At 39.2% G+C, this 22,986-nt stretch overlaps 2 protein-coding genes across 2 annotated transcripts; both read right to left on the minus strand.

Moving 5' to 3' along the window:
• Nucleotides 1-6,965: 6,965 nt before the first annotated feature.
• Nucleotides 6,966-22,783, minus strand: LOC108061902 (fatty acyl-CoA reductase wat). The gene is made up of 11 exons (XM_017148319.3): nucleotides 22,759-22,783; nucleotides 21,911-22,284; nucleotides 21,676-21,804; nucleotides 12,625-12,744; nucleotides 11,957-12,055; nucleotides 11,373-11,529; nucleotides 9,905-10,094; nucleotides 9,201-9,344; nucleotides 8,630-8,749; nucleotides 7,244-7,507; nucleotides 6,966-7,077 (listed from the first exon to the last, which is right to left on the minus strand). Exons 1-11 carry the CDS (start codon nucleotides 22,781-22,783, stop codon nucleotides 6,966-6,968), a joined length of 1,734 nt encoding a protein of 577 aa, XP_017003808.2.
• On the minus strand, nucleotides 14,408-19,728 carry LOC123003079 (uncharacterized). The gene is made up of 2 exons (XM_044394545.2): nucleotides 17,851-19,728; nucleotides 14,408-17,667 (listed from the first exon to the last, which is right to left on the minus strand). Exons 1-2 carry the CDS (start codon nucleotides 19,483-19,485, stop codon nucleotides 14,473-14,475), a joined length of 4,830 nt encoding a protein of 1,609 aa, XP_044250480.1. The 5' UTR covers nucleotides 19,486-19,728; the 3' UTR covers nucleotides 14,408-14,472.
• Nucleotides 22,784-22,986: the final 203 nt, after the last annotated feature.

Consider the following 22,986-nt stretch of genomic DNA (forward strand, 5'->3'; position numbering starts at 1 on the left):
TTTAATGAATTTTTTTTTTTTTTTTTTTTTTTTTTATGTTTTACCACATTATGAAATTTAGAAAATTTGAAATTGCCGCCTATCACCAAAAAATTATATTTTTTATATTTTTTTTAACGCTCACCAATTTTTCCAGATGCATCCCCGAAGAAAGCGCTTTTTTCGAAGACGGCTGAAAATTCTGCGAAATGAGAAAAAGTTATTTTTTTGAGGGACACAGGGGCTTTCACTTTATCCTTTTCAAATTTCCTTTTTCACTTTTTTTTTCAGGGGGTAAGTGGCCATACAATTTTTTCCTTTAAACTTGGATTTTTTTTCCTTTACGAAAGAGGGAACACAATGCCGGAGTTTTGGCAGCACAAAAATACACTTTAAAATAATATAAAAAAAAGAATTTACTTAGGATTAATAACTAAAAAAACTATTATATTCTGACATCTTTCTTTTTTCAATTACTCTTATTACTTCTTTCTTCTTCACGGCAAAGGAAATTTGAGGTTAAATTGTGTTTTTCGGCTGGTTTTTCGCCATGGGTTTTCACCTCCTCTAAGGCCACATTTTTATAGGGTTTTCCACAATATTTTTCACCAGCTTTAAACGGAGTCGGGGACTGGGTAAATTTAAACCCTCACGCTGGACATTTGGTAACTTTTTCGCACTTTCCCTCCCGCGATTGTCCCGTGGTTCCGCGCCGAGCGTACGTTTCGTAGTAACTGGTCGCCCTCTCTGATGATGATTTAACTCCAATGAGAACTTCTGGCTCAGCTGCTTGCCGTTTTAAGTGTTCCCGCCGGTTGAATATCGTATTCTGGTCTTTGATCGCCGAGCCTATAAATCAACCAAAGCGCTGCTGATCGGACCCGTTGATTTTCTTTTATTTGTTTTAAACTCACCCCCAATAATAGGACTCGGCCAAAATTATTAAATTTGGTTGCCTTTTCCCTTTGACAATCTTCCAGATAGGTTAGATCAATAGTCGAAACACTGACTTTGCCGATTCACCTCTTGATCGGTGGAAGGTTCAAATAGAAAAGAACGCTGATGCCGCTTGCCGCTGGCGGCAAGCCCCTTAACAGCCAAAATGGCAAACGCTCTCAGCAGATCTCAACTGACATTTCGCCCTGTTGACCTATTGCGCTTTCTCTTACCCCTAACCCCAGTTCGGCAACCACCCCACAGATGACGCCAGCAACGATCCGTTCCCACTTGACTACCAGCGCTACAAGGATGATAAAGAGACAAAACTTAAGAACTAATCTTACAATTTAAAAGGATACAAATTTTATAAAACAACACTTATTAATATTATTAAATTAGGCAAGTAACTATAATTTTTATACCCGTTACTCGTAGAGTAAAAGGGTATATTAGATTCGTGCAAAAGTATGTAACAGCTAGAAGGAAGCGTTTCCGACCCCATAAAGTATATATATTCTTGATCAGGGTCACTAGCCGAGTCGATCTAGCCATGTCCGTCTGTCCGTCTGTCTGTCTGTCTGTCTGTCTGTCTGTCTGTCTGTCTGTCTGTCCGTCTGTATGAACGCTGAGATCTCAGAAACTACAAAAGCTAGAAGGTTGAGATTTCCCACACATATTCTTTGGCTTCCTACGCAGCGCAAGTTTATTTTAGCCGAGCGCCACGCCCCCTCTAACGCCCACAATCGCCCACTAATGATTTTAAAATGGGTCCTGCGCCCACATCTTTAAAGATTTCCGAGAAGTATAAATGCAATTTTGTTGTGTATATTTATACCTATCAAATGTAGATTTTTCAAATCGGACCATTCATTAAAAAGTTATACGCAATCAAAAATTATATATCTATCTCCCTCGCACTCCCTTTAGCTGAGTTACGATTATTAGTCGGGACACCAACCCGACACAGCGTTCGCACTCCCTTTAGCTGAGTGACGGGTATTAGATAGTCGGGACAACAACCCGACTATAGCGTTCTCTCTTGTTTTAAATATAGACGTAATATATTTGGCTTTCCAAAACGCCATTCGATGTTAAAGCTAGTTATTTGAACTAGTTTTCAAACCCGGTATTCAAAAACACTTTCACCAACCTAAGCCCAATTTGCTCGGCTTTTATTTCTAACGTTTCTATTACTCGCGGCGTTTTTTTACACCTGAAATGGTCGAACAGATCAATAGAGCACAACTCTTTCCCTTTCGCAGGACCCCTCCATCGTTTATCATTGAACCACTCGATGAACTCACAATTCACACCGCTCGTTGACGAGGGGATATACCGCGGGGGTATAAAATAGTTGGCGTGGCCATAATTGCTAAGCGTCTATAAAGTTGCCCTTGGTGTATTATGGGCCACAACAAGTTGGGCTGCACTTTTGGTTCGTGCACTTGCCAAAGGCCAAAAAGTCAGCAACGTGTTGGGTCTACCACAAAAACAAGGGCCTGGGCCCAAAAAACACGGGGCGAAATTCAACTAAAATAGAAGCGTTAAAATATTGCCAACATTTCCGCGCTTTTAAAAAGAGCAGAAAAAAACGAAAATAGGGTGGAAAAGTTAGGAGGGCTGCCTTTGGACCAAGAGCAGCTGATCCTGGCCAAAGCTTTTACATTGGTGACTTGGAGCGGAAATTATGTAAATTTAAGTGTTGGCCTACTCCTCCTCCCCATTTTTGAGCAATGAAAACATGAAAGCAAAAATTCCACACAGCGAAAAAAAAACGAACGCTGAAAAGATGCCAACAAATAACCAATAAAAAGCAACAAGCAACGAGCCAGTTGGGGGCGAAAGGAAAACAGCATAAAGTTGTGCTTGGGAAATTTCCCACATTTGGTTTGGAGTTGAGTTTTCCCTTGTTTTTCCAGCTCCTGTTGCCTGGGCCTGGGCAACAAAGTTTTCGTAATTGTTTTTGCATTTTGCGGCGCACACATTCGATGGGCGGAGTGGAAAAGCGGGGCCCAAATGTGTCCTTTGGTGTATTAAAAAGTTTCCCATTTCTTTCTTTTTTTTTTTTTGCTGTTTAGAGGGCGACGAGCTGGCCAAACATTTGCTGCCGCTTGGGTCGTGGTCCATTGCCCATTAACATTTTATATGCAATTATGATTATTTTACCATTGTGCATTTGGGGTAATCTTTGGGGAGCAAACGTTGAAAGTTGAGTTGGCCGGGCAAACGGAGAATTTAATGGGCTTCAAACGGAAACAGACTCGACTGGGCTGCAAAAAGGGAAGGTGGAGGTGCCCCAAAAGATGTAGAGAAACCCAATCGATAAATGTTTGAGTGGGTGGGCAGCCACATGTTGCACAATGCTAATTGAAACGGTGGGGATTTAATTGCATTATGCCATAATTAAATCAGAGCCATGTATCGTTTCAGCCCCAGCCATTGGATTATGTTATTTGAATCTATAAATACATTTAAAATAAATTTAAATGTAATTCTAAATTTAAAAAATTTTTGTAATTTATTAATTTACTAATTTTGTTACCCAAGAGGTAAATGAATTTCCATTTTTATTATGACAATTTTAGGTTAGTTTTCGTTACCTGAATCCTTGCATAGATTAGTAGTTTTCTAACCTTAAATATTTATTTATATTTTTCATACACAAAGGAAATTTACAAATTCTAATTTAGATGAAAAACAACTTCATTTGTCCACACAAACTAATTTAAGACTTGTTTAATATGATTTTAGCTCGAACAATGCTTCAGCACATTTCATTTTCAATCATCATTGGGTAGGTTCCCTTCATCACCCTTGCAAAACATGGTCCGAAACTTTCTCTTTGCCCCTTTCTCTGTCGCAATCCTCTCCTGGCCGACTTACATATGCAGAAGCCCAACAAAGCCCGTCCTGTACCTGTCCTTTCGGCCAACCTGAGTGACTGCAACCAGCAGCCATTCTGTGGTCATTAGCCCAAGCCAAACTTGACTTCTACTCCGGCCTGAGATTTTCTGCAGAATTTGCAAAAAAAAGACAGTACAAGAAGAAACAAATGGGAAGAGAATGTGAAGGGGGTAAAAATGTATCCACAAAATGCGACGGCGACACAAATCTTCTTTATTGCTGGCTACGTTTTGCATGCACAGCCTGTCCTGTTACACTGAAAAAAAATGTATATTACAAGTATTTTAATTCTTTATATATTTTATATTTATTTAATATTTAAATATAAAGTTAAACGAAAATAATTTACATTTACAAGAATTTACAAGAATTCTATATTTAGTTGATAAAATAAAATGTAGGCGGTATTTCTTCTCAGTGCCCTTATGCTCCTCCGAGAGTCTGAGTGCGGACTTTGACAAGAGGACATTAGGCTGGGGCCCTGGACAAACAACTAATGGCCTTTCGAGGGCATTTTCCTGGTCACAGGTGCCCCGGCTTACCTTCGGCCAGGTTGTTTTAAATTAAAAATCTATACGAACGCAAAAATACACAGAACGAGCTAGACCAACATGCTAAATATTCTCTACATGCTTGTGCTGAATTTTTGTGATTTATGCTGGGGTTCCATTCAATAATTTTATTGGTTTTGTACGAGTTTTGGCGATGATGCTGCTTCTACTTCTGCTGCCATGGGAATATTGCTCATACGCCGCATTGCCCGCCCAGCGCAGCTCGGTGTCCACATGAGCGGATATTCTCTAATGCTGCATGTTGCAGCTGGCAGTTGACAGCTGATGATGTTGCACATTTCCCACTGGTCGGTGAATTTTTGGCTACACTCCGTCCAACGCTCGTCGGTTGGCATGACCGGTCTAATTATGCAAAGCTGTCTGTGAAGCTCGGGAATTATAGCTGATATTCAGCTGGCTATTTAAAAATGCTACTAGAAATAGGGGTTTCAATACAAAACAATTTTTTATTGTTTTTTCATATGTATTAAGTCAAATATTTTTGAAGAATAAAATTTCTGCGGGAGTAACCGAATTTTTCCCTACTTTTTATTTTTTTATAATTTTATAAATAAAATGTAAACATTTTTTTTTTTTTAAACTTAAAAATATTTAAGAAACCTTGTTTGTTGTTGATTAACATTATAAGGAAAAAATATAGTCTAATCTAGAGATAACACAGGAATTTAGGTATGTATATGTGGAACAGACGTAAATAATTTAATAATTTTAAGCCACAATGTTTTTTGTTATTAAATATTGTTAATTTAAGACTATTTTAAATATATTTATTATTTTATTTATATATATATTTTTTTGTATTATGTTCCAATCCAAAAACCCATGTTGTCAATTGACTATATAAAATTAGCAGAAATTATTACATGTCCTTGTAGTCAACCAGTTACTCCGATGCCATCTACCTTCGTTCGCACGTGTCTCTGGGGTGCTCCTGATGCACTTATGATAATTTTTAAGTATTTTTCGGGGCTCTCCTGCAGCACTTACCTTATCGGGAGACGCAGGCTGGGAGCTGGGTTCTGGAAGCTGTGCGCTCCACTATCAGGTAGCTGGGGCAACTCGGTGCAGCCAAGTGGTAAAAAGTATTCACATTAATTCAAGCAAAAATAAATTATAAAGGCAAAGGGCCTGAATGCCCCCTCGTTGTCGGCGACTTTTCGCTGCGTTGTGCATTTTATGACGTTTAATGTGTTTCTGCTGTCAGCAGCAGAAGTTGCAGTCTCTGCCGGCGTCGACGTAGATGCAACTTTTTTAACTCTTTTATTTTTTTGTTTGTTCTGCCGCGTTGAGTGCATTTTGTTGATTTATAATAAAATAATGTAAAAATATTACACAATAATGAATGCGCCGCGGCGCCCTTCTCGCTTTCTCTCACTAGCATCTCGCTTCCTCTTCCTGCTCTGTCTCTTTCCTTGTCCTTCTTTTTCGCGGATGAAATATGAAACAAGGAAATGCTCGAGGTGGAAAAAAGTTTCAGCCAAGAATATGAAATATGCGAGAAATAAAACTTTTAACTAAAATTATATATGTATATGGCCCCCGCGCACATATATCCACTTACATATGTTGCTGATGGTAGCTGTGTGTGTGTTTGTATTTGTCATGTTGTTTACGTTCACTTCTTGGCCATATTTCTTTCGGGCGAAACTACACGAAATATTTTAGCGGTTTGTTACTGCCGGAATACCCTAAGGAAATGGAGTGTGTCTTGATGAAGGGGGGTTCGATTTAACAGGGATCTTACATTTACTTATAGGAAATAATATGGCGTTTTTTGGAATATTTCATTTTTTATATTTTAAGTACTGAAATTAGTTTAAGTACTCTTATTCTTAAAATAAATTTTTATTAATAATTATAAATATAAATGTAGTAAATAAATATTAACAGCCAACAAAATATCCCACCTATCTTGAATATTCTTTAAAAAGAAATAATTAAAATAAATTAAACTAAAGAAATTCCATTTGCCACAAAATAAAATAATATTTTAAAATTTTAAAGTAAATGTAGTGCTTTAATCGGTTATTTATATTATAAAACATTTATAATACAAAAAAAATTTATGAAAATTCTTTTCACTCTTTCCCAGTTAAGGAGCTCTTACTCCGTAAATCTTTTCGTTTCAGAGTATCTGGCAACTTTACCCACAAGGACCCTAACTTTCCCGCACTCAAAGTCAACACATACAGTTCACATTTTGATGCGCTTCGAGATCGTGGCGTCCTTGCAACTTTATCGCGCCAGAAATTGCATCATATTTCACAGACCTCAGTGTGACAACAAAATATATATAGAAATATATACGTAAGTAATACTCGTACCTACTAGCGCTGGAAAAAAGTGTTCGGGAGTGGTAACTTTACTCACCTGGCACCATGAGGGGCCAACTAAGACGTCTGTCAGCGCTAAAAGAAGAAGCGAAGGAAAAAAGTTGTCAAAAGTTTCACGCCACACGGCGTATGAGTAATGCCAGACAACCAACAGTCAGATGTGCTTTAAGAATCGCACAAAATTTATTAAGAATACAGGCGCTTGGTTATAATTCATAATGATAGCTCCTCCACCCGTTCAGAGCGCAATCTTTGGCATAATTTTGAAAATCCTGAGATAAACTTTGAGCATGCACATAATTAATGAAAGACCAAATGTCGTCTTCAGCAGCGTGTGCAAAAGGAGCATCCTGCGAGAGTCCAGTTGCAGATGCATCGCAGGGGCAGCAGGAGATGGAGGAGCAGCATGCAAAAAGGGAGTAAACAAAGTGTAATTAAAAACTACTTAGCGCAGGACCAAGGACCCCTCGTTCTTCTTCTCCTTCGCCTTCGGCCCACCTGGAGAGTCAGACCCACCTGCGATAAATAGTTTTGCGCTGCTGTAATTTATTATCGTTAGCGCTATCCTTGAAGAAGTAGCGCCTGATGCCGCTGAGGTATGAGCGGAAATATTCGCTCCAATTAATCGTCGCAATGTTGAACTGCAGCACAGAACGCTCCTCGGCCGGCAGCAGCTCGTTCAATTCGTCAATGTTGCGATGGGCGAACTTCCACTCCTTCAATCCGAACCAAGCCATCATGTCGATTATGCGAGAGATCTTCCGGTACGCCTTCACGTAGCTGCACAGGGAGAAAAACTATGAGGTTTCTGGGGTAATAGCAATTTCAGCACATTAAAAACATTCAGTCAGAGAATATTTTAAGTTAAATAAATTCGTAGAAAATAAAATACAACTTATTTTAAGTTATTATTGTCTTCAATCTTGAGTCAAATTCTACAAAACACATTTCTCAAATATTAATTGATGAACAATAAAATCAATGAAATGTACTTGTAAAAATTAAAAGAATAGATTTAAAGTTTAAATACCATTTAAAGTTTATAGTTATAGTTTGTAGTCGGAATATTAAGAGTATTATTATTAAATGATTAGTTTAAAACTCTTATTTTTGAGCCATCATTTAATTGATATTGAATCCTTTTGATAGTTTCTCTCAATGCTAAAATCCCAGAAATGGGAAAGGATGTACAAAGGGGCACAGAGGATGCAGAGCTTGTTGTCAATATGTTTGCTAATTGGGAAGAGCTGGTGTAGAGCTATGTGGTCTGGTTTGGGTCCACCTATGTACATAAATAAATGGCAAAATGCTGGGGCTAATGCGCTCTAATTGCAATTTGTTAAATATTACGTATACGCTAGGTACTAAGAAGCTTGCCAAGAGGGTCGACTGAATGGGGATAACGAACTGTCCTTACTCTTATTTTATATTAGTTATTTTTTGAAGTACTCGAAATGCCATTGTTAATTTATTTTAAATTTATAACTTGTAGTTTTTTTTCATGTACCTATTCCTTTTCAGAGACTGAAAGTTTCTCAAATTGGTTGATTAAGATACACTTCACAAGGTTTTTTCCCTTTTTGTAGAATGCTATGAAAATATCTCTGCAATATTTTTTGCCATATTAATCTCCCTTGATTGCCCCCTTATCCTTCACCAAATCGATGTCAAAAAATAAGTCCCCAATGGATACCCTGAACTGGTCATTCAATTGCCTTTCCATGTACCATTTAAAATCCATTCAATGTAGCCGACCCCACAGAAAGCCACACACACCAACACACTTTGCCACCTTGGCCAACACAGATTCTCAATAGGTTCGGGGGAGGCAGGGGACGTGGCAAAAGGGGTTGGGTAAGTGTTCGTGTGAGAACAGCTGAATCGATGTGTGAGTGTACTTACATGCGCTTTTGTCCGGTGACCATGGCAATTAAATCTAAAATATAAGCTGGGATATTGTGCAAGAAAAATGCAATTGCACAATGCAGAGGCTTCGATGGTATTATAACGTACGAGAAGCACCTGTGACAATAATGCGGTCGATCGAAGGATATATACATGGACAGCCATGTGTGTGTTTGCAAAGAGGTCGTGGATATTGCGATTCCAGCGATTTCGTGTGGCATTTGGGTTCGATTCGGTTTAGTCGGCAATCCCCAGTTCGTTTTGTATTTTCAGTTTGTGTACGTTGGTTTTACCCGTTGTTTAAACCGAGTTTTTCGGTTTTTTTTTGTTTTTTATTCCGAATTTCGTTCAGGTTTCGTTGTTTCAAGGTATTAGCAGAGCATAGATAAATTTTCCATTCGCAAAAATTCGGCAATATTTAAGCATTGGATTAGACATGCATACAATACGGCAGCGGTTCGTGTTGATATTTTTTTGCGAGGGGGTAGGGGTTTAAAAATTCAATAAAGAATATTTATTTTTATGCCACATAGATATGATTGCAAAATGCAATGTGTGTTGAACTCACCAAAGCGCCTTGTCGAAAGGTTCGTGAAATCCTTTGCGCGACAGATGCATATATTGGCCCCAGGTTATATTGTTCACGTCCGACACGTAGTTGTATACGGGTAGCTCCGATTTACCATTCTCTTCATTTGCACGCAGCTTAAATCTGAAAAATTTGGGGCACTCATTAAGGTTGTAAGTAAAAAAGTTGTGTTTGGAAAGTAAAATTTAAAAAGCCCTCATATTGGACAAATAAAACTATTTAACATTTTAAATAAAATATAATTATAATATTAATAAAACACAATATAATAAGACAAAGAAAACACAAAGAAATTAAAGGATAACTTTAAAAATGTTATAAAGTAATATAAAAATGTTATTCATAATTACATCGTCTATGTAGCTATTGATTTATACATTTTTTTAAATATTTCAAAAATTAAAAGGACTTAAAAATAAGATGTAAAAAACCCCCAAGATGTATCTTGAAAAGCTGTGAACTTTTTCACATTTTTCCTTTAGTCCCTCGACAGTATCGCCAGCGACCTTTGGCCGTCTTAATTTCTCGCTCGTTCGCTCTAGGTATTTACAAATTTTCACCTTCTTCCTGCCGTTTGCAAACAACCGAATGCTATCAGCTTGCGGTGGAACTCTTTACAACTTTTACACATCCTGTGACACCGCTTCGGTAGGATGTTTGTGCGCTTGTGTCTGTGGACTAACCTTCGAGCTATATCCCAGGCGGTTGCTATCATGGCATTCACCACATAATCGGCGGGCACCATATTCGCCTTGCAGCTGGCCGTGCCGTAAATGCAACGGACGAGTCCCCGGGCGGTCCAAGTGCATAAACCTGATGGCCCGTACAAATTATCAGTCCAGCCGGGAAATGGATCCTTGTACGTTGACATTACTGCGAATAAATAAGAATTAATGGCTGCTTTGTTCGCTCGGCCAGAGAGAATCGCCGGCGAAGGAGGAGCACTTTTACTGCGGCGACTGCGGGAGTTTCCCTGTTTCCTTGTTGATTTTAGCCAACGTCAAAGCGATAATGGTAGCGAGTCCGCCAGTTGAGTTCCCTGAATTCCATATCCCATATCCCATCTCCACTGCTCATTGCCAACTTCCCCCTTCCATTTGCCATTCGCTAACTGATATGCCTGACTCCCAATTGCAAGTTTTGGACTTGATTTTTTTCCAATATACTCTAAGACAAGGGACTTAATATGCTAGGACATCAAATATAAATATACATTAAAGAAGAAGAATATAATATAATATAATTTTTTCTTTGATAAATATCTTTATTAATTAGTATAAATATTTGTGCCAAAAATATGTTCACTTTAATTTGGAACCAAAAATTAAGTAACTAAAGTGTACTAAAACTTTTGTAAAACATCTTTTAAGAGCAAGTAAAAAGTAAAAAATAATATAATATTTTTATTTTAGTATTATTTTTTTCTTAATATTAAAAAAAAATATTCCAGTTTTTCAATAAAGTGAATAAAGTTCCAATAAGTTTCTTTTAAAGTTAGGGTATTTCTTTATATGCCCGATCAAACGAAAATTGTCCGTTTTCCATTGCCATTCTCGTTTGGCCAGGCAGCTTAGGATGCAGCTGCATGAGGACGATGCTTTGGCATTTTTGTGTTAAAATAAATGAAAATTTGTTTGCGCTTTGTTCCTCGAGAGCTTCGGCAGCCCAACCCACCCCCCAACTCCCCTGAGCACTGAGACGATGGGTAAAACCAAGTCAGCCATCGTCAGACTTTTTGTTACGTTTCGTTCGTTACGTTACGTTGCGTTTTGTTGCAGCAGCAGTGCCACAAACAAAGAAGCAAACTAAATCACAAAAAAGGAAAAAGAAGAACCCAAAATATAAAAACTTTTTCCACATGCATTTATCTGGTAAACCCTAAGAGCCCCTCCCTTCAAAAAACATATCTCCTGCTACCGAATGAAGACAACTCTGTTGGCCATTTTTCTGAAAATTTTAAATATTCCTTTTTTGCCAGGGATCCTCTAGGGGATCCTCCTCTTTTCATGGCAAGGAGCGGAAAATATTTCTTGTGTGTGTTTTCGCTTACACAATGCCTGCCCCTGGGCATTTGTGCTAATTATCTGACAATTAGTTTGTTAAGTCAAGTCTGCAACCGCAATAAATATTCCGCACACCTCCCACACTCACCTATGGGCGGTCGAAAGATGCCCGCCGGCATGTGGAATGCACGGTGATTCACCAGATTCTCGGCGCACTTCTTGGTCATCGTGTAGGTGTTGGGCATCTGGCCAATCAGACAGTGCCGCATCTTCTCCAGCGTTTCGTCGTCGAATGTGCGATAGATCTGCGGAAACACATACGTTTTCCAGTGAAAACATTTTCCAATTTAAGTTAACTATCATATCGCAAATCAAAAATGGTGTTCGGGATTTTTTTACACGGTAAAAGTTTGTTAAGGGGGTACCTATATGTATTTGGTTGGCAATGTGATAATAATCTAGAAAAACTTTATGTTAGGTTAACCCTAGGGTTAAATGGGTGTTTAAAAAATTTGACTTTTATTAGAAATCATAGAAGACTTTTGAATATATTATATATAATATTTAAAAAAAGTCATATTTAATTTAAAATATATGTATTTAAAGGTTAAATCACAATTTAATTTTTTTTTTTAATTTCTTTACAGAATAGAGTTTAGTCGAAAAGCGTTTTTCCGTATTTCCAAAAGGTTTTCCTTTATGATATTTTATTTTTATATGAGCATTACCAACCTGCATGATTTTTTCGTAGCCAATTTCGTTCTCGTACACTTGTTCCTTGATGAATTTGCGATTGCAGTTGCAGTAGAGTGTCGAAATGTGCACGAAGGACTGTTTTCCCGCGGGGAAGGTGGAAAATGGGGAACCCCCGAAAACCGAAATCGGGAGGGGAACACGCATGTCGAATGTTGATTGAATTGTGTTGGAAATTGTTTGCCCGCCGACGCCGTAAAATATGCAACATCCAAATAAATTGGGAAAACGGGGGAAATGTGGGGAGAAAAGAGAGAAATCAGTACGTAAATATTACAATTCATACTCAAATATTCCTGCATGCATTCAGACATGGGAATTATGTATTTTGGTTACTTGAAAGCGCCGATATGCGAATATTTAACATTTATTTTACCGTTGTTTATTTTCACTAATGGATATGTGGCCATGATAGGTGGGTGGCATATAATGTTCGTGGGTGTCTTTAATCGGCTTTAAATTTGCGAGAAATCGATATTGAATGGCAATGTAGGTAAGTAAGGATTGGTTCCGAAATAAGTACAAACGAACTTAAATTACGAGGTATGCTTTTTTTGGATTTTTAAGAAAAAGTAATTTTAAATGCAAAATCAACTTGTAATGTGTTTATTCTTATTTAGCAGTATATTTAATTTTCCATCCCTTACCTTCATCTGCTTCATTTCCATGGCCAAGTCGAGTATCTTTTTAGTGCCGAGAACATTAATGTCAATAGCGTCGCTCAGTTTCTCATTGAATTTCACCGAAGCCACAACGTTGAAGACAATCTACAGGCGAAGAAGATAAACCAGACCCTCGAATTGTAATGCATATTAAAAATGAAGAGAACAAAAAGGCGAAGAGGGCCCAGTAACAGAGAAATGCTCAAGCAAAATGCACGAGAGATGTGCATACAAAGCAGAATCCATCAGTGTTGGCAAGTCAATAGTTACTTTTAAAGAGGTACGGTTCTTAAAATTAATTTGGTGTTAAAGAAATCTTTATTTCTTTCTAAGGCCTATGATTTGTTTCTAATAAAATGGTCCTATAGAAAAAATAATATAAATATTATCAGTACCAATAATGTCATCTAAAATGTGTATGTACATTTTAAGTTACATATAGAATAGCAAAACAAACATATTTAAAAGGAAAAATAAATTTGGTAATAAAATAAGTTTTATAAAATATTTTACGATAGGATGGTTAATATTTTCTGTAAAAAAAATTGCATAGGTCATCACTGGCTAACTGCTAAAACTGCGATCTGCTGGGGAATGTTTGGCCTGCGTTCAGCGATAACCTCAAAGTCAGCACACAAAATGCAGAAAAAGAAGCTGTGGCAGATGGGAAAAGCGGCGGTCCTGAAAACAGGACGCGGTGGCGAGTGGCGGGAATGGGAACGGGAATCCTGCAGTGCCACGCGTGCATTGAACATCGACAACAAAGCAATTTCAGCTTAAAACAGTGCAACCGGACTCTAAGCAGACCATCCCGGGCCTGAGTGACTTGTATGCAAAATGTTTTTGCAAACAGCACGGGATGCTGAGGAAAAATAAAAACGACCAACGGATGCGGATGCGGATGAGGATGCGACCGGATGGCAGGACAATGGCTCGCGCATGCCGAGCACTTGAAGCATGCACAGGAATTTTCATTTATTTATATATTGTGTTTTATAACCAACAGCAGCAGGAGGAGCAACAGCAGCAATACCGCCAGGATACGCCAGCCCCTACACATTTTCACAGTTTTACGTGGCGGCGGGTTTTTCAATTTTTGTTGAAAAGTAGAATACATACATATATATTTATATAGATGCACATGCATACATATCGTGTGCCTCTTGTGATCAGCAAAACAAAAAAAAAAAAACAAAAATAAGAGGAAAAGGGCGAGAAACGAAAGAAATAAACTGACTGCATGGCTGGTGTTGTCGTAAACATTGCGCCTGCCTTTGGCATGCAACGTTTTACGTATACGTAATGCACGAACTAGGGAAGCCGAGGGGAAGCTTACGATAACCAGAAAGGCACTGGGAAAAAATATTTAAAATTTCCATTGAAATATATATTAGACCCACCAAAACATATATCCTTAGGTAAGCAATTTGTTGTGACAATTTATATTGTCAAAGATGAGCAAAGATGCTCTGGGGTTTTTCCACCAATTTGAAAATTATAACTCTAAAAGGTGCACTTCATGGATGGTCTATTTATTATCTACAATTACTTCGAATTCAGTTTTTTCACTTTACAATCTTCAATGCTGACAATGGTATCAATTTTAATTTATTATATTAGATTATTAAACGCGACCAGCGGCTGGGATGACTGCTTCTGTTCGATGCCCATAAAAGAATCGTCGATCGTTCTCTCTCTTGTGACTCCCTTTACATAAAACTCGGTTATAACAGAGTGGTGGGTTTATGTTCTCTCAACTACAGCACTTTGCTGTAAAGAAATAAGTGTCATTACGATATGTAGAGGTGGACAAAGTATGTACGTAATTAATGTTTATTCCGTAGCCTCTGAATAAGTAGCTAATGGCAATGGACAGATTTTCGACAAAGAGCGTTTATAAATTCCGGATGCCGTCTTAATAGATGCGACTCGAATGAGATTATCAGATCCTGGATGTAATTCGACTATGCGACCGAGCTTCCATTCATTTGGCGGAAGCCGATCATCTTTAATAATAACTATGTCGTGTAAACGCAAGTTTTCCTCAACCCGCTGCCATTTTGGACGAGATTGTAAGTGTGAAAGCCAATCCGAGCTCCAACGATGCCAAAAGGTTCGAAGCAGTCTTTGTCCTTCCAAGAATTGTGCGTTTAACGATTTATCCGAAGCTGATGGATTAGGTAGCGCCATCATGGAATCGCCAATTAAGAAATGGGCCGGTGTCAGTACTGCTAAATCCTCCATATCCGAGCTCAACGGGCAAAGTGGGCGAGAGTTCAAACAGGCTTCGATTTGAACCAAAATAGTTGAGAGTTGTTCGTAGGTCATGAGCGCCCCTTTACACGTGCGATGTAAGTGTGTCTTAACCGCTTTAACATTCGCCTCCCATAATCCACCGAAGTTTGGGCTGTGTGGCGGATTGAAATGCCATTGAATCTGCTGAGCGGTTAATTTTGGAATAACCGTTGCGATAACGCTTTGTCGAAACTCTTCATGCCAAAGGTTTAGGGATTTATCTGCTCCAATGAAATTGGTACCGCAATCGCTGTAGATGTGTTGGCAGTATCCACGTCTGCCAATAAAACGTTGTAGAGCCCACAAAAAATCCTGAGAAGACAATCCGGTAACAGCTTCCAAGTGGACTGCCTTTGTCGCCAAGCATATAAAAACTGCAATATATGCCTTGTATTTGTGGTGTCCACGAAACTTTGACGCTTTGATTTCTAGCGCACCGGTATAGTCCACGCCTGTGGCTTCAAAGGCTCGCTTTGGTGGGTTCACTCGATGTAAGGGAAGGTCTCCCATGAGCTGCGTGACTGCCTTCGGTCTGTGCTTGAAGCAGTCAACACATTTGTGCAGAATCTTTTTAACTGCCTGTTTCCCATTAAGAATCCAAAACGTTTGCCTTGTCACTGCCAGTGTAAGTGATATCCCGCCATGTAATGTGTTGAGATGAGCATTACGAATGACAAGTTCGGTAAAATGATGATCCTTTGGCAAAATGATCGGTGTGCGTTGATGCGGCGATAGGTGCAATGCATTTTTCAATCTCCCTCGGACACGCAGCACTCCTTCGTTATCTAGAAATGGGGAAAGTTGACTTAATTTGTTCGATCTAGATAAATGTGTTTTTGTCTTTATTTTTTGAATCTCCACCTTAAACGTTTCATGTTGCACTAGTCGGACAATGTGCCCTAGTGCCTGCTGAAACTCCTGGGCGGTAACTGGACCTCTCTGTCGAGAGTCCACGCGCGTTTGTGAATTGTGAATAAAGCGTCGTACGTAAGCCATTATAAACAGAAGTTTGTTGTAAGATGAAAACGACGTGAGTAAAGAGTTTGGATTTCTCTCAACGCAGCTGTGGGTTTGTAGAGAAAGCGATTTTTGCTCACACGAGAGATTGGTGCTATCAGGAATGTCAAAGATTTTGCTAGGCCATTGAGATTCTGGTAGTCGTAGCCAAGAAGGCCCCTGCCACCATAAATCATAGGCAGCTAATTGATCTGGATAGAGACCACGCGTCGCGCAGTCTGCAGGGTTATCTCCGGTGGGCACATGTCTCCATTGAGATGCAGAACTGGACTCCAAAATTCGTCCTACACGATTCGCTACGAATGTTTTCCAATGTAAGGGATCCCCCGCAATCCAATAAAGAACGATCGTTGCGTCGCTCCAGAAATAGGTCGAAATGGGATGCGTTGGTTGATCTATTTGCTTGCAGAGCCAGTCACCCAGTTGTGCGGCGAGTACAGCTCCACATAGTTCCACTCTAGGAATTGTCAACGGCTTTGTGGGTGTGACTCGACTCTTTGCAGCTATGAGATGCGTGTATACCGAGTTATTTGTATGTTGGACCCGCACATAGGCACACGCTGCGTATGCCATAGAAGAGCCATCACAAAAGATATGCAGCTGCAAGGATGCGATGGTGCTGGGTAAATACTGTAACCATCGGGGTATTCTCAGTGATTCAATTTTAAGTAAATTGGTGCAGTATTCTTTCCACTTGTGCTGAATTACTGGCGGTACCGTTGCGTCCCAAGCTAATCCTGCTGGAGTGCCATCAGCCTGTTGAATACGTATGCTCCAGACTTCTTTGAGAATAACCTTGGCGATGATTATGACTGGAGCAACGAAACCTAAAGGATCGTACAGACGTGCAACTGTAGCAAGAATTGATCGTTTAGTGAAAATTTCATCAATTGTAAATTTTAATTTGAAACCATAAAAGTCTTCCTTGGGGTGCCAATATAGCCCCAAAGTTTTAATGGACTCTTGGTTTTCGATTTCCAAAATTTTGGAATTGGACATGTGCTCAGGAGGAATAGAGTTCAAAAGACTGGGATGATTTGCTGCCCATTTTCGAAGCTCCATACCAGCTGATTGAAGTGCCCCGATGACATCATCTCGAACTTGAAGGGCTCCCTTAATTGTCTCATGTCCACTTTGCAAATCATCCACATATATTTCTTTTCGTAAAACATGTTCTGCTAATGGAAATTGATCTCGTTCATCCTGAGCGATCTGATGCATGATGCGAATGGCTGTGTACGGGGCTGATGCTGTTCCAAACGTCACAGTTGTTAAACAATAATCCTTTATAGCATTGTTTTCCCTTTGCCAAATAATCCGTTGGAAGTGTGTATCCTCCGGGTGTACATCGATGCAACGATACATTTTCTGAATATCGGCCGCAAAGACATATTGTAAAAATCGCCAATTGAGAATGACCCCACCAAGGTCGTTTTGTAAGGCTGGGCCTATACAGAGAATGTCGTTGAGCGATTTTCCATTTGATGTCTTGCATGAGGCGTCGTACACAACTCGAAGTTTTGTGGTGCTGCTGTCCGCCTTCAGAACTGCATGATGGGGTAATGTGCATGCAGTATAACTGATTGAGCCTCCTTTGTCCGCCAGGCGATGCTGTTCTTCTGAGGTGATGGCTTCAGTTATTTGGTGCAGCTCGAAGTATTCCTCCATGACCTTTGAGTATTGTTCATACAGATCTGGTTTCTTTTGGAATTTTCGCTGTAAAAAATGAAACCGATTTAGGGCAGTTTGTTTTGATTTTCCTATGGTTTGGTTAGGATCAAATAAGGTTTTAAATGGTAGGCGCACCATGTACTTTCCATTTGGTTGGCGTATATGAGTGCGTTTAAAGTGGTCTTCGCACCATTGTTCTTCCGCAGTGTAGAGACGGGTTGTACTTACTGCTTCCAATTCGAAGAATTTTTGAACTAGAGTTTCCAGATTAGAATGATGACATTGTATGGATATCGTGTGTGTCTGTTTTGGCGTAATTCTGCCAAAAATGATCCAACCAAGTTGCGTGCATTGGGCAATTGGTTGATCGTAAGATCCTCTCCTGATTCCACTCATCATAAATTGTGGAATGGTGTCCACGCCGAGGAGCACATCTATGCTATTAGTGTGCATAAAATTTGGGTCGGCGAGCTCCAACCCAGTTAAATGTGGACACGTTGGTAGAGTTAGATTCGTCCTTGGTAAAGGAGAAGTCAGGGTACGCAAAACGAAGGCATTTTCCACCCACATCTTGAATCCTGAATTAGTAGTTGAGCTTAAAGTACATTCGGTGCGATATTTGCACCTGTTGGTGGAATTCCCTCCTACCCCTGATATTTCTGCTGAGACTGGAAATCGGGGAAGCCCTAGCGCTTGGACTACAGTTTCCGTAACAAGGGTACCTTCTGATCCATGATCGATAAGGGCTCGGACCACCGCTGACTGACCTGTGGCATTACTATGAAGACGAACCAGAGCAGTTGCGAGAATCATCGTATGAGGTGTTGAATGTGAGGCTGACGCGCTGATGAGCTGTGTGGTGTTGCTAGATGCTGTCAGACCCTGTGAGTTGAGACTAGTTATGTTTCCTGCAGACTGCGCGACATCACTAGCCTTTACCTGGGTTGGGAAATGTAAGAGAGTGTGATGGCGTTGTCCACATTGTAAACAGTTTTTGCTGCTGTTACATTTTGACAGAGAATGGGTGGGGCTGAGGCAATTGAGACATACCTTACTGCGGTCAACAATAAGTTTGCGAGCGAAAGAATCCTTTGCTAAAAAGTCTGGACAACGACGTAAGATGTGTTGGTCATTGCAATGAGCGCAGCGAACAGAGTTGGTAGTAACCCCTGAAGTATGGCAGCTACTGATCCTGGTTTGTGCGTTGCCTGAATGTTTGATGACGTTTCGTTGGAAGCCGTTGACTCCTTGTGGTTGCCGTGGTGGAGGTGGAACCTTGCGACCTTCAATTATATCGATGCTAAAAAGTCGGTTGTTGAGAAATGATTCCAAAGTGAAAAAGGTTGGGATTTCCTTTGTACTCCCAAGACTGTGTTCCCAGGCTTGGATAGTTTGCGATGGCAGCTTAGTGGTGAGATGATGCACAATCCAATGATCGCAATTGGCAATTGCAATGTTGAGGCGTTTGAACTCATTGATGCAAACGTTGGCAACGTTTAACATATGTTTTAGTTCGGCTGAACTTTCTTTGGAAATTGATGGCAACTCATATAGGGTATTCATATGATGCATGAATAACAATCGGGGATTATTATAACGCGTAACAATGAGACTCCAGGCGACGAGATAATTCGCTTCAGTCAAGTCCATTTGATGCACGTCTTGATCTCGGTCCGCTGGGAGTGCTTGCTTCAGAAAGTGGAATTTTTGTATGCTGGAAAGTGCACCATTATCGTGAATAAGTTGTTGAAAGACATCATGAAAGGCTGGCCATTCAGTCAGCTTGCCAGAATAACTAGGTACTGGTAATTTTGGTAGTTGAACTGTAGAGCCAGGCGCTTGTAGCATGGTGGTGTTGTGCATCGTTGAATTAGAATGGCTAGGAGTAGCGTCGCTGGGAACTGTTGGAAACCGGGTCTCGAAGGCGTCTCCAATCTCGCAATAATATGTTAAGTAAGACTCTTCAAACCTTGCTGCTAGTTGAGAGGTAAAATATTCATGTTCAGGTGAGCAACCGTTCAATAAAAGAGTTTGATGATTGGTGTCGAATTCCTTTGAGAAATTTTCAAGTTTATTTATACGAGTTTGAAAATAGATTTTAGTTTTTCTTGACTGAAACTCATGGGCCACCAAAATGTTGTGACAATTTATATTGTCAAAGATGAGCAAAGATGCTCTGGGGTTTTTCCACCAATTTGAAAATTATAACTCTAAAAGGTGCACTTCATGGATGGTCTATTTATTATCTACAATTACTTCGAATTCAGTTTTTTCACTTTACAATCTTCAATGCTGACAATGGTATCAATTTTAATTTATTATATTAGATTATTAAACGCGACCAGCGGCTGGGATGACTGCTTCTGTTCGATGCCCATAAAAGAATCGTCGATCGTTCTCTCTCTTGTGACTCCCTTTTTAAAATTTTGATAAAGTTGTTTAACACGTTCAAAAATATCAGCTTGAAGTATATGTAGGTTTGATAGGCTGGCATCGCTGGATGCCTGCCCCTGCTCCTGGTCTTTATCTGCTGCCATGTTTCAGCTTTGATTGTATTACTCTTATACACTGAAAAATGTACTCAATACTTTGTCAACTCACCAACACACCACAACGACACTTACCCCTTTCAAGTTGTGACGTAACGAAATTGAACGAAAAGTCTGGAAGTCCAAGTGAAGTCGCTCCAGGTTTGACGAAAAGGTGTGGGGGATGCGACGTGATAGATTTCGGCAGCGAAACAGCTTCTCTCCAGCATCTAAATTAACCCACGTTGACTTCGGCAAAGCGATGGATCGGCAGGGCAGCGCAGTTGGAGGGTAAAGCGTATGGGACGATAGTGTAACAGCACTTATACATGTGCTGCCGTTTGCTGGTTATATGTAGTTGCGAATGGAAAATTTATAACCATGTGCCAGATTTCACAAAGTTTAGATCCAAACTGATTAATTAATTCGAAAACAGATTAGTAGATAATTATTCCAGAAGGCGTGATTGGATGGGTCCCCTCATGGGCCACCAAAATGTTGTGACAATTTATATTGTCAAAGATGAGCAAAGATGCTCTGGGGTTTTTCCACCAATTTGAAAATTATAACTCTAAAAGGTGCACTTCATGGATGGTCTATTTATTATCTACAATTACTTCGAATTCAGTTTTTTCACTTTACAATCTTCAATGCTGACAATGGTATCAATTTTAATTTATTATATTAGATTATTAAACGCGACCAGCGGCTGGGATGACTGCTTCTGTTCGATGCCCATAAAAGAATCGTCGATCGTTCTCTCTCTTGTGACTCCCTTTACATAAAACTCGGTTATAACAGAGTGGTGGGTTTATGTTCTCTCAACTACAGCAAACGTCCGAACACAATTTTTAAGGATTAATTTAAAATGTTTACCTCCAAAAAACTATAACAATTCCTTCAGTGCTTTAAAAAAAAGTTAAGGAATACTTTTACAAGTAAATTAAATTATTAAAAAAACACATATATTTAACTAGTCACTAAAAAAACTACGTTTTTAAAGCCTTGATTTTTAAATATTTTTACTATCTCCATTTAAATATATTTGTTCTTCAAAATATATTATAGACCAATTTTAAAATAACGAGACTTGATTAATAGAATAAAACTAATTTTCAACAATAAAAGAAAAACTCTCCATAAAATAAAAAATGTTTTTTAAAATATAGAATAATAATCATGAGTCAGTCATAATTCAGGACAAAGAAGTTAATCAAATCAAATAAATATAAGCTAATGAACCCAATTCCGATGAAATATAGATTTATTTACTTGTTAATAGTTATTAAAAGCTTTTTTTTAGGAAAACTAATTTTTTGTAGTGTAAATAGATACGAGCAGACAGGAATCGGGGGAGCCATCCAGATAGGCAAACACAACAAAGGCCCATGAAAAGTTTCTCACACAAAAAGTCCATTGATTGAATTGCCAACCGAGGAGTACTGCTGCTAGCGGTGGATTGAAACAGGTGATTGAGGGAAGGGAAAGGGGAAGGGGCAGGGGAACGTCAACAAAACTTACTCACCTGGACCTCAGACGAGAGCATTGCTCGGTCGGCGGCTTCAATGTCCAGGTCGATGGCACTGTAATCAGCGCGTATCGGATGCACCTTCTCCAACAATTGCGGTGACTCCTCGCGCATACTATTGAATATCTGTTCGGGAGGTTGGGTTGGTATTCTTTTTTATCCGACATTGTCCTTGCCAAAGGGATGGGATGGGGGATCTGACAGGCTCCGCCCTTCCTGTCCTGACACTTACCGATTCATTGAAAAAGCCCTGCAAGCGCTCCTGCACGCTCATGTTGTCCTTGCTGCGTATCAGCATGTAAATTTTACGCAATCCAAACGAGCGAAGCAATTTCTCTGTTAGCACTTTGCCCACGAAGCCCGTACCGCCGGTAATGAGAACGGTGGCATTGCCATAGAAATCGGTTACCGGTGTCTTACTGACAGCCGCCGCGGTAAAGGTACTAAAAGGTAGTGTTCCACTCCCATCGGCACTGTTGGTTCTCGTACTGCAGGCCGCCTCCTGGAAGACCTGCTCCTCCTCCTCCTGATCGATCTCATGCCCACTAGCACAGCCATTGCTACTACGACGCGAGGAGCTGGTGGACGAAAAGGCCTTGCGAGCAGCTTTTGGGGGGATTTTAAGGAATATATATTAACTGGACTGATTAAAAACAGAAATAACTGATCGGAAGTAATTTAAATTATTTTACTAAGCATAAGAAATATATAAATTATTTAAGAACCTTCGCTGAAAAAATGATGGAAGAATAAAAAATAAACTTTGAAACATTGATTTGAATTTGAAAATATTTAAATGAAGACAGAAAATATAAGAAATTATATTACTCATTTTCACTTTAAATTAAATAAATTAAAGCTGAAAATATTTGTATCAACTATGATTTTCAAATTAAATATTTCTAGCGAGGGATACTTAAATTGAATTCTATTAATATAAAAATTAAATTAATATATTTATTGATTTGTAATTAAGTCGGCTATAAATTCTTATGTTTTCTATAAAAATAACTTACAGTAATTTTATTAAATTATTTTAAAGATTTTGTAATTATATACCAGATTTTCTACTGCACTCACTTTTACTTGGATTTGCCTCGCGCATGGTTTTAAAATGATATTGCTTATCCAAAAATCGAACCGTTCACTTCAAGGGTAAAAAGCACATTGACAAGTTTTCAATTTCAATGCGACTAAAAACTAGGATTTTAATCAATAAACGGCAGACATGTATCGAAAAGATTTTCCCACCGCCAGTCAATTATATTAATATGAAGTACACACGATATATATCCCTTCTAACCCAAT

This window comes from Drosophila takahashii, chromosome 3L, assembly GCF_030179915.1.
Source record: "Drosophila takahashii strain IR98-3 E-12201 chromosome 3L, DtakHiC1v2, whole genome shotgun sequence".
NCBI classification, from domain to species: Eukaryota; Metazoa; Arthropoda; class Insecta; order Diptera; family Drosophilidae; genus Drosophila; species Drosophila takahashii.